At 48.3% G+C, this 12,375-nt stretch overlaps 2 protein-coding genes across 9 annotated transcripts in view; both read left to right on the forward strand.

The window, feature by feature from the left end:
- The window catches only part of Ppn (proteoglycan-like sulfated glycoprotein papilin), a 210,705-nt gene that overhangs the window by 114,799 nt on the left and 83,531 nt on the right, over nucleotides 1-12,375 (forward strand). For all 8 annotated transcript variants that reach the window (XM_089556313.1, XM_089556321.1, XM_089556319.1 and 5 more), the window contains one exon: nucleotides 3,213-3,273. In XM_089556313.1, the coding sequence (XP_089412439.1) occupies nucleotides 3,213-3,273 (61 nt within the window). The remainder of the gene's footprint in view (nucleotides 1-3,212; nucleotides 3,274-12,375) is intronic.
- LOC149331091 (ATP-dependent DNA helicase DDX31-like) lies at nucleotides 7,400-10,251 on the forward strand. Its single transcript, XM_089556322.1, has one exon. The coding sequence runs from the start codon at nucleotides 7,627-7,629 to the stop codon at nucleotides 9,739-9,741; it is 2,115 nt and encodes a 704-aa protein (XP_089412448.1). The 5' UTR covers nucleotides 7,400-7,626; the 3' UTR covers nucleotides 9,742-10,251.

Genomic DNA, 12,375 nt, shown 5'->3' on the forward strand with positions numbered 1-12,375 from the left:
GCTTTCGAGAAGCTTGCAGGCAAAGCAACCTCTCAAGTGCACGCAACTCGTCGAAATAGCCCAAATTTGTTGGGCTATAGCGCCGAGGGTAACTGCGTTTTCTAAATTCTAGACGCCGATATGGATATTACTTACGGTGGGCTACACGCCTCTTAGTAATTTAGGAGCCTAACGGTAATAGTTAAAAAAGATGCCCAGGCTTAGCTTGGTTAAGCCAAGAATGCGTTGCATATTGCGCGGTCTTTTTGCGCGAGGTATTGCTTGGCGGCACTCGATTTTCTCAGCAGTTTTTCCTCCGTGACGTATGGATGGATGGATGGATGGATGGATGGATAGGAGCGCCCCCTTTGAAACGGGGCGGTGGCAACCGCCACCATGCTTAGCCGATTTTTTTCTTTTTTATTTTTATTTTTGTTTTTCACGTGGTTTGGTGGCTGCCCGGCCGCGCCCAAGGGCTGAACTGAGTGATTGCAATATGCTACGCATAAAAGTTAACTCTTAAATATTAGTTGAGCAGCCTCTTAGTTACCATGACGCTGCCTACATGAGTGTGACGCTGCCTACATTGGCGAAACTGGAAATTTCAGACGAGGGCTCAAAGAGCATCAGAATGACGTCATGAAGAGCCGCTCTACATCTAATGCTTCGGCGGAACACAACGCATCAGGAGGACACCCCATTGATTGGGACGAAGCATCTGTCATTGCCACAGAGAACAACTTATCATCGCACCTTCTTTTGGAATCATTCCATATAGATAGCACAAAGCGTGCTCTTAACAGAACACGTGGTAATCTGCCAGAAATCTGGAATCGCCCACAAGGAAATTTGAACCGTATATATGTAACCGTATATAAGCCACTGTCGTTCCATGCAGCGCTCGATCAAGGGGACCCGTGCGGGCCCCGAAACGTCGTGTTTCCTTTTAAAGAATTTGTTGGCGAGTGTGTGTTTGTTATTTTCACTGTATTCTGATGCACACGCTTTTCTAACCCAAAAAGCCTATTTTCATAAATCGTGTTAAGTCTTAGGTGAGACACCCCGTATATTGACTGACGGGTTCCTGCGTGCCAAAACAGTGCTCCTGTGCAAAAAGTGCACTGCGCTCATGTCAGCCATCGTGGTTGTACGTACACGGGCGCTTTCGTAACTCGCCTGCATCGAAGAGAGTTCGGGATGGAACCCGCGAACTCGATCTCCGCATAACTAAGCCGCTGGGGCGGAACTGCTCTTGATTCGAACGGAGCGAGGCATGGGCCCGTCGCTGAGTTTGTCTATCAATTTGGGAGGCCTAATTTTGTCGCCTGCTCGAGTAATTAACACCGGCGCAACCACGAAGCGTAGCCAACGCTTGCTGCTGAATTCGTGACTCTACGTACAGCTGCCTTAACTATTAGGCGACCGCTAGTGACGAGGCGCCTTTTGTTCCATTCGCGGTTACCCTTCCGCCGGGTCCTTTTAACTTCCCCATCACCATCCTGCTTACCCTCTTTACCTCCTTCTTCCGACCACCTGCTGCGGTGGCTCAGTGACTATCAAGGAACCCGTCGCAGTGGCTCATAGAGTTTAGGCTGTTGAGTTGGAGTGGCCGTGTTCTAACCCGGCCGCGCCGACCGCGTTTCTATAGAGGCGAAACGCAAAATGCGCCCGTGTGATGTAAGTGCATGTTAAGGATCCCCAACGAGTCTTGATTATTGCGTTTAGCTCTCCACTACGGCGCCTTTTTTGTAGCGAAAGCTACACTAGGCTAGCAGTAGCGCATTTCGCGGTTCCTGCCAAAGACCACTACTGCGCATGCGCCGTTACCATGGCAACCATCGCACCTCAGCCGCTGCGTTGCCCTGCGCATGCGCAGAGTCGCGCCGCGCATCTGGGATATAAGCCAGAAGCGCTCCTGAGACGCGTACCGTGGAAGAGAAGGAGAGCGGCCATGCTTGTCACGGCAGCAGTAGAGGCTGCGTGAAATTGAATCTCCCGATCCAGAAGTCGTCGCACGGTACAAGGCCGGCTGACAGCGTGAAAACGAGGCGAGAAGGGCTAAGAGGGCAGCCGAGACGCCCGAAGAACGAGAGGAACGTCTCGCGAAGAGACGCCGCCAAGCTGCTGAATGACAGCGACGGTGTGTCGCTACCGAAATGTCAGTAGACGAAACTGCTTTCGCTACGTGTATCCTGGCCTATCTGGGCTAAGACACTGCTAATTTTTTCTCTTTCCTTCCCACTTTCCTCCTTTTCCTCACGCCACGGTTGAGGTGTCCACCAAGAAGTGAGACAGTTACTGCGCCTTTCATTTTCTGATAACCAATCTTTATTTTTTTTAATCAACGCTTTTATGTTACGGAATGCAATCCCGGCCGCGGCGACCGCGTTTTGATGGAGGCCTAAGGCAGTGATGTTCAATTCGAGCAATATTCTCTTCTTCACGGCATCTGAGGAGTGAAACTTGGAGAAAAGGAGAGTTTTTAGGGAGTTTCAGGGAATCGTAGGAACCGAAATTGTCTCACTGTTTTTAAACTGCCGGAGTTTTCAACCTGCTTCAGGGAAAAGGGGCCTGAAGTAGGCATTTGTGGATCTGATTTAAGGGAATTTTTGGCCAGTGTATGGAACTTAATGTTCCATACACTGAATGCATGAGACGGCAGTGTGCTCTCCAATGTTAGTGTAGGTTAAAGAACCCCGGATGATCGAAATACGCCTGGAGCCCTCCACTAAGGCGTCCTTTGTAACCTGCATGCACCATAGCGGCTTTATGGACCCCACACACTCTTATACCGCACTGTCTCCCTTCTATAGGATGAGGACAATGCAGGTTGGAACCTGTAAAATGTGCGCAAGTGAAGACGCAGATTGCGAGTCGCTGCAAAACAGGCGTGTGAAACCAGCATCATTTAGCGACTTATTCTTTATGTAACTGGCGGGGGGGGGGGGGGGGGGGGGGGGGGGGGCTGTCCTTCAAAATGCGCGTGGAATAAAAAGAATGACCCCATTGTCGACCAGATGGTTTCAACTTCCTAGTTTTGCATAAATCTGATATATATGTAAGGTGGCACCTAACTTAGGTACAAGTTACAATATATATAAGATGTATAAATACCTGTTACCTTATAACCACAAGCGATCGTTGTATGTCCTTTTGCACAGTCATGTTTTGAAGAACGCCTTTTTTAGGTCACGAAATTGACTGCATTTCTTGCTTTATTCTCGATTCTGCAGGGCTGATGGATCACATGGATGTGTGGGTCCTTCCAAAAGGTACTTCTCCTGCAGTGTCGAAGTAAGTGCCCTTTACTCATTCACCAGCTTTTTAATTGCAAATAAATGTCAGAACTTCCTTTAGCGGCGGTTGTGGTCATTCAAAGAGTTAAATGTCTAACCACCATGTGTGTGTGAGAGAGAGAGAGAGACTCTTTATTGAAATACAGAGAATTTAGCCGGCGTTTAAAAATCGCTGGCATGCTACTCTGCGTAGGGAGGGGAATTTTGGAGATAAAGACAGAAGGAGAGCAATAGAAGAGGTTAAAAAAACGAAGATAAAATGCGACCATGAAATGGGTACTAAGGATGCAATGTCGAGTATTGATGTAACCTATGGAATGATGGAGTGCATAGTGCGACAAATGGGCTGACGAAGTTCACTGCATGAAGAATGCATGAAGGTAACGTGCAAGTGAATTTAAAGCTTATCGAGATGTCCGGTGTCTTTTAAATATGTGAATAGAAAGTTCATTGCAAGTCTCTGTTGCCTAAGGCAGTCTAAGGGACCTAAAACTTTGTCCATTGTTAGGGGCACTGGGCTGAGCTTCTGCATGCAATGTTCATAGTACGCACGCTCGTTAGCATACGCAGGGCACTCAAGCAAGGTATGTTCCACAGCTTCTATCGAGGCACAGTTGTCACAATGCGGACTGTTCATTTGTCTAAAACGGTATCGCAAGCCGTTTGTATATGCACTATTCAGACGAAGTCGATGATAAAGTGTTTCCAGATGTCGAGGAATTCTGGGTGAGAGTCTTGATCTAAGATGCGGGTCGACTGAGTGAAGAAACTGGTACTGATGTGTCGGCAAACTCCAAAGCCGACACGTTTCTTCGGAAGCAAAACTTTTAGCCATTTGGGACACATCAGATTTCGTGAAAAAAGTTCGAATGTATCTCCGATGTTGATGGCCCTTACGGGCCGCTTCATCTGCTTTTTCATTAGCCTGAATGCCACAGGCTCGTGTCCTGTCTACACCTTACCTGTGTCTTGTTTTTTCGCGCTACGTTTTTTCGAAGATGCAATTGCTCCGACTAGCCCAATTTAGCTTACTTGTACAGGGAGCAGGTACCCACTGAAATGTTATGCAGTGGCCTGCGGCAATAGCTAAATGATGTAGATATCCGATGTCCAGGGAACCTGTGTGCTTCGCTGCTGTCCATGCAAGATGCTTGAAAGAGTTCGTTGGCAACCTTACGGCTTCGTATAGGCTTGATGCTTGTTCAGATAGCCATATGAACTCTCATTAGAGCCGAAAGTCCTATAACAACGCATGATGGTCTTCGTATGTCTATCGGAGAAGCCTATCTGAGGACCTTTTGCCAACGTATATAGTTTTCAATTGCTTGAAGCTCATGTGCATCGCTTCCTGACCGATCATGAAAAAAAGCTATAGGAAAAAACAACAGCAGAAAATATACATTCGTTTTCCCTATAAAACAACATTGTACTCTACATTGCGCAAAGCGTGACAAAATAACTACAACAAAAAGGCAACAGAATAACGCAGGGGGTTCAAACTATGAGGTCACTGTGGCGTAATGTCTTCAATGACACGCGAAAGGTGTTTTTATTTATATCAACAAAACTTACTAAAATAAAGCTTTGCGCCTGGATTTTGGGCAACCCACTAGCCCGAGCGAATGTTCCGAGTTTTGTCTTAATTTTGAGCGCAGTTATTTGAGCAGGCTAAGTTACTACTTTTACAGACTGCATGACTGCCGGGATTTGTGCGACGAAATAGCAATTATCTGCTGCTGAGCCGAGAAGTACCAACAGCACACGTGGAAGGAACGATCCTATCGCTTTAGCTCCAAAGTCTGGTATTGTGCTTCAAAGTGCGCAGAGCAAATGGACATCCTATGGACATCCCATAGAGATCCCATTGACATCCCATGGGCACTCAGCGGGCATATTTATTAGATTAGAACCCAGACGAACGTCCGAATTAGGTCCTGCTGTTAATTTAGAATGCTTAGTGCGTATGCAGTATTCGTATAAATAAAAGGGTATGTAGCTCCCATGCTTAGAATGTCCTGCGGTCAACACTTTCTGGAATCACTAAAATGAATTCTGTTTTACGCGAAAAAAAGAATTTTAAATGGACAAAGAGTTGAGGTTTTTAACATACTCTAGTTTTAATTATGTTACTAGCCGGCGAGAGCACGCGCTCATCTCAAGTAACCTGTGTACGCTTGGTTTTACTAAGCAGTGTTGTTTTTCAATGCGAAAGTATTATAGGTCCCAATAGCACAAAAGCCGACCGCTGCCGTATGTGGAATGAAATTCGGATGATGCAGTACGCCGGTGTAAGATGTGATAAGTCATGTAAGCGAACATGTACAGTCATGAATGACAAGACGTAACATACTATGACCTATGAAACTCGTGACTCGGAGCCATAGCCATGACCCATAGTCATCCTGAAATGTATCATGATCCAGCCCTTTACAAGTAACGTAAGGTGCATTAAGGTGCATAGAGTTCGTACAAAGTATGCGTAGTCATGAAGCGTAGTCATAGTCACGGCGCATGACTCAGCGCTTTAGTTCTGCAACGTATCACGACTCAGCACATTACAAGTAATCCAATGTAAGGTGTATGCAGTTTCTACAAGTATGCATGGTCATGCGTCGTAGTCATGACTCATGCTCATTGTGCAATGCAGCATGGCTCAGAACTTTAATGCTTTCTCATTCTCCCATGTACGCAGTCTTAAGTGTCTCTGCCGAATTTGTGTAGCTTCTGAGCCGTTCAAACACACATGCTTTCTACAAAAGTACGTTTAGCCGCACCCATGCCGGGTTCATGCACTACAAACGACGCGCACCGTATCGGCAAGTGCACGTGTCTGCTAGATCTCACAACTTCCGCGCACACAGGTTCGCGAATTCAGCTCCTGCAGTGCTTACAGCGCGAAACGGAGAGCTTATATCAACGCGGAAAGCGGGGTGAGGGAGCAAGGTAGGGGCGAACCGTGTTTTGGAATATGTAACACGAGGGCGTGGCAGAATGAAGCCAACCTCGCTTTCAAAGCCGAAAGGGTTCAACTTCAAAGCACACACAAAAAACATCATAAAATACGAAGCAGCAGCTCCTCGTCTGCAATGTAAAACAGACGGGCGAGCAAACGGGAACACGTCTGCACGCGTCAGCCGTGATTGGCAGAAGACACGCCGCCGCTCCTGAGGTAGGCGAAAATGGCGATTGGCTTCTTGGGGCGTCGTCTGCTACCCTTCTTGCGCCTTTCTCTTTCTTATCTATTTCTCTCTTTCTCCCTGGAGTTCATTGCCACCTACGACAGGAATGTCGACGTAGGGCTTGCAGCCTGAAACAACAAAGATTTGCGGAAGCTATCTGCGTTTCCCCTCTGGTTAGGGTCGTTCTGGCTACTGGTAAAACGCACATTGCGAAGTGATTTTTTTTTAATACTCCACGACCGATGCTGTTCTTTCTTTCTCCTTAGTGAATGACCCTCGAGTGAAAGCGACATAGTACTGCCGAAGCGTTTGCAGCGTAACGAATACATAAACTGCTTCCGGTAAAGGCGAATTCCTAGTTTCGTCGAGGATACTACTGCTCATTGAGTTCGCTGCCACGTCGTTCACAGGAATAAAATTAATTACCTTTTGACGTCTATCGGATCTTGATCTGAAGAAAAGTAGAAGCGAAATCGCTATGTGCTTGACAGAAGTAGAAGGCAGGAACTAAATTACACAGAAACGCGTGGTTAAATGCTTGTCTTATGGCTTTTGTACTTTGAGCCGCTGCGTTTTTGCCTTCAGATTCGCTTCAACAGAGGCGAATCGCTGAGGTAATCCCCATGCCAGATTGAGCGAACTGTGGAGCAGTTACTTTTCTCCGCAAAGGCTGGCACAGATTTTAACTGTGTGAAATCCTCAGGCTGCTACGCGAAGAGTGGTATGGTTTTGTTACCTATTTAAACTAGGTAGAAACGCGAAGCTGATACGCCAGGAGAGCCGTAATAATCGCGGTAAACTTGATTAGGTTTTGTAAAGCCCGCCTTTCTTCAGTATGCTAGAGTGGCGCCATCTGTTAGCGCACCGCAAATGTTTAAGACTGCGAGCGCGTTGCTGGCGCCACCTGCAAACATCTGAGGCACATTTTTTGAAGAGGCTTCTTGTTAAGTCTAGCCTACGTTATGGGCCTGCGCCTGGCGTGGTTCGCGCTGCGGCGTGGTGTTTTTGGCGGCGGATCGGAAGCGTGGTGCGTTTCGCGAGACATGCATTGCGGTACGTTTAGAACTCTGTGTGACCCCTGCGAACCAACATGAAGCTTGGAAAGCGTTGCAATTGCTTTCAGATCGCGTGGTAACGTCATCGAAGTGCATCGTTCCCCGTCTCACGTGGCCATGGATGACACCGATCTCGTGCTCAACCTCAACACTGAATACCAGCCCAGAAGGAAACCCTTGCCCGCGGATTCTGGGCCCGCGGCAACCTTTCGTGGAGGCGTCAGAAAGCCCATCTCCTCATCGACCGCTGTCTTCAAGAAGAAACAAGCGGCGGTTCAGTCATCACCCAAACCGGCGAAACCTGTGAAGTTCCAGCGTGGCGCACCCCCCGCAAAGCGCAGTCGCGATGACCAGCCTGGACCTGTCGCCGACGGCGGCGCGAGAAAACCGAGAAATGAAGAGTCACCGTCGCCGTTAAAGAAGAAGAAAAGCTTTGCCCAGTCGTCCTCGTTGTTCGGTTACCGGGGCTCCCTAGCCGATGTCGAATCCGCCGTCGAGGAGCAGCAGACGACGACCGTTGTCGACGCCAAGAACGAACCGGTCTTCTCATCTTCGGAGTTCGCCGACTTCGACGTGCACCCTCACCTCGTCGCCTGCCTCCGCGATCGCTTCCAGATCACGACCGCGACCGAAGTTCAAAAGCTGGCAATACCCTCGCTGCTCGAAAAGCGGGACACGCTCATCAAGTCGCACACGGGCTCCGGTAAGACCCTGGCCTACGTGCTACCGATCGTCCAGCGTCTTCAGGAGATCCGGCCAAAGCTGACGCGCGCGGACGGAGTGCGCGCCGTGGTTGTCGTGCCCACCCGGGAGCTGGCGCTGCAGACGTACGAGTGGTTCGAGAAGTTGTGCAAGGCCTGCACCTGGGTCGTGCCCGGCGTTCTGATGGGAGGGGAAAAAAAGAAGTCCGAGAAGGCGCGCCTGCGGAAGGGGCTGACCATCGTGGTCGGCACCCCGGGAAGGCTGACTGATCACTTGGAGCACACCGAGTCATTCTCGCTGAGCAAGACCTCGTGGCTAGTGATCGACGAAGCCGACCGGTTGCTCGAACTGGGCTTTGAAGAGTCGGTTTCGAGGATCGTTACGTTATGGAAAGAGCAGAGAGAGGGTAAAGGAGCCTGTGTGCTTCTATCAGCGACGCTGACGAAAGGCGTGGAGAGGCTGGCAGGCCTGACTCTTGAAGATCCAGTGACTGTTGATGCTGCGGTTGAAGCCGGTGCTCAGGAGCTCGAAGAGTTTGTTTTGCCGCCGGGCCTGAGCCAGTATTACCTACAGGTGCCTGTCAAGCTTTCGCAGATGGCTCTGTGCTGCCTGCTCCTCGATGCTTGTGTCGTGGCTGAGCGAGGAAAAGTTATTGTCTTCCTGGCTACTCAGGACTCCGTCGACTTTGAGCATGCTCTCTTCTCCTCGGTCCTGGGCATCATGCTTGAGGACTCTGAGAAGCGAATCGATTTCGTCAAGCTCCACGGTGAAATGACTCAGCATGACCGGGCAGAAATCTTCAATCGATTTCGGGAGGCAGCTTCTGGTGTTCTGTTCACGACTGATGTCTCTTCACGGGGCATAGACGTCCCTCAGGTCGACCTCATTGTCCAGTGCTGCGTGCCACTTCGACCTGAAGAGTACGTCCATCGTGCCGGGAGGACCGCTCGCATCGGTGCCAAGGGTAGGGTTGTCCTTCTGCTGTTTCCCTCTGAAGCTGGCTTTCTTGACATCCTTGCACAGAGAAGCATTCAGCTAGACCGAATGGATCTCAAGAGTGTTCTGTCCAAAGTCTTTTCCATCAAGTCTCATATCCTCGAGGCCAGGACCGACCCGGGACAAAAACTGAAGACAATGGAAGACTATGTAACCGCACTCCAGCTCATCTTTGAAAATGAAGTCTACAAGGAGACGGCTCTGCAAGCAATGGCCAAGAAAGGATACCTGAGCCATGTACGGTCGTACGCGTCGTACCCACGTGCCATGCGGCACGTGGTGTCTTTCAAAGCTTTGCATCTGGGGCACCTTGCCAAAGCATACTGCCTGAGGGAAACTCCAAGCACCCTTGGAGCACAGTGGGCTTCACAGCCAGACACCCCAGGACGTCGTCCCGGGCACAGAAATCGTTTTGGACCTGCTGGCAAGCAGAAACACATGAAGGCACCTGTCAAGAAGATAAAGATTTCAGAGTATGATAGTGGCCTTGTGGCATCAAAGAAGAGAAGAAAGAAGCATGTTCCGAGTGACTGAGGGTACTTGCAGCATCAGCAGTGTATTTGTGCGTGCGGTGTGTTCGGGTAACAACTCGTGACGGAAGAAGCGCATTTTGGTGATGAATGCACCGAGACTGAAGTCGTTGCAGGTTTTTGTAGCTGACCGGCTTTGGCCACACATCTGCTTGAGAAATTCTTTAGACTTATTTTTGTGATTGTTGACCAACATCTGTATGTTTAGAGACAGCTGCTTGTCAGTGTTCGTTGTTCATAGCAACCACATTGAATTGTGTCTGGCTGTTGCAGGAAATTTGTGCAAGTGTCACCAGCAAGCAGTTGGTGTAAGTTATAGTTTGCATTAATGTCATGCACTGTGTTTTAAGCCTTGTTCTAGCCTTTGGCATTCTTGGCACAGCAAACTTTTCGTTGGGTTTTTTGCTTCCTGGGACTGCAAGCTACGAATTGAAACACTCTTTCAGGCGATGTTCTGAACATACCTCATGCTTTTTTAAAACATAAAATAAATACTCACAGGTGTACTATCCGACGTCTTGTGTCTCCAGGTTTATTCGTTTCCTCATTACCATACTGTTACGGTACACAGTCCCGAAATTACGAGGACATTGTTGTGGCACGGTGCTTTTGAGGACGACGAAGGTGTGAGCTGGTTTTTGTGGGTTCCCGACTGCGGCTTGTCACGCCTGCCATGCGACTCCCTGTGATGTTTTGGCCGCACTGCATTCTGTAACAATATTTTACAGCCAAATTTAATAGATAGGTTAATTAAAAAAAAAAAAATGTAAATAGTTTTTTAAGCTTTGGAAACAAGGTTTCTTGTTTTAATACCTTTTGTGTTGAACAGACCGTGCAGCCCAGAGGTTTATTGCTGCACACACAGTGGACCTCAATTTCAACAGTAGGCTAATGGTTGCTGGTGCTCGTTTTTATTACTAAGAACTTGTTGCTGGTGCATTTGATGTGGTGGTCGACTTCGTGAAACAAGCAATCATGTAGCTGTGCATTCTTTGGTAGGCGACTACTGCAATAGCATCTTTGATATACTGAATGGTCGAAAAATTTGCTCTCATGACTTGGCAAAGAAGCGGCATACAACTGGCACACTCATGACTAGTGTGCACGTATACTATTGGCGCCTGAAGTTTGTGGAATGCCGGAATTGTATAACATATTCTGGGCAAGCTTGGACTGTTCAGTTTCAGAGCACTCGACAGTTAGGATTTATCATGGGCCTGCATGCTTGAGACAGATACCAAAACACAAGCAATATGAGTTCAATGTCTTAGTAGTTCTTGTGTGAAACCTTGAATAAATAGGTGCATCCTCTATGCTGCACTGCATTCACTGTAGTGCATCACTCAGGTCAGAGCTGTGCGCCCATGCTCTCAAAAAAAGAGAGCCACCACGGTGGCTCAGTGGTTATGGTGCTCGGCTGCTGACCTGAAAGAAGCGGGTTCGATCCTGGCCGCGGCGGTGAAATTTCTATGGAGGTGAAATTCTAGAGGCCCGTGTGCTGTGCGATGTCAGTGCACGTTAGGGAACCCCAGGTGGTCGAAATTTCCGGAGCCCTTCACTACGGCGTCCCTTATAGCCCGAGTCGCTTTGGGACATTAAACGATCATAAATCACAAGCTCACAAAAAAGCTGGTTTCTTGATAAGCAAGAAAACCAGATTTTGGCCAAAATTCCCAATGTATTCCAAAAATTCTGGGAAGTGTGCATTTATGGAATGGTTGGTGTGAAACAGCTCCTTAGAATTTTCCAAATGCACCGGCTAGTTCTTGGTATAATTTCTAGGCGCAGCGGCTGTGTTTGTGTAAACACAAAGTTCAAAGGCCCCAGTGCATTTGAGAGCCTATCATAGCCCAACCTATCTAGAGATCTATGTTATTGTCTTGCAGTGAAAATAGTTACTGCAATATGAAATGCTTCATCCTGTGAAACTAAAGTCCACGTGCAGAGTTCCACATATTCTGTCTTTTATTATAGAGGGAATACTGCATTTCACTGCAGGACAGATATAGAGGGAATACTGATTACTCTTCAGATCAGACACGGAAACCTAAAGAATAGCTTTTCATTATCAGGTGCTTGACTAATATATCATATTGTCCACATCTGTCCAGAAAAGTTCTGCCCTAGTGGTGCTGTGGTTATGGTGCTTGGCTGGTGACCGAAAAGACGCGGGTTTGATCCCTGCCGCGGCGATCACACTTCAATGGAGGCGAAATTCTACAGGCCCACGTACTGTGCGACGTCAGTGCATGTGAAAGAACCCCAGGTGGTCGAAAATATGTGGAGCCCTTCACTATGGTGCCCCTTATAGCCTGTGTCGCTTTGTGACGTGAAACCCCGTAAACCAAATATAAGCCATTTGTCCAGAAAACAGGTAAAATGATGTCATTTTCGGTTTGGTTTATGGGGGTTTGACATCCCAAAGCGACTCACGCTATGAGAGACGCCGTAGTGAAGGGCTCCGGAAATTTCGACCACCTGGGGTTCTTCAACGTGCACTGACATCGCACAGTACACGGGCTTCTAGAATTTCGCCTCCATCGAAATTCGACCGTCGCGGCCGGGATCAAACCCACGTCTTTCGGGTCAGATTCCGGCCGTTGCGGTCGAATTTCGATGAAGGAGCCATTTTTTCTTG

The sequence above is a fragment of the Amblyomma mixtum genome, chromosome 8 (assembly GCF_055824585.1).
Source record: "Amblyomma mixtum isolate Tamu chromosome 8, ASM5582458v1, whole genome shotgun sequence".
In the NCBI taxonomy this organism is placed as follows: domain Eukaryota; kingdom Metazoa; phylum Arthropoda; class Arachnida; order Ixodida; family Ixodidae; genus Amblyomma; species Amblyomma mixtum.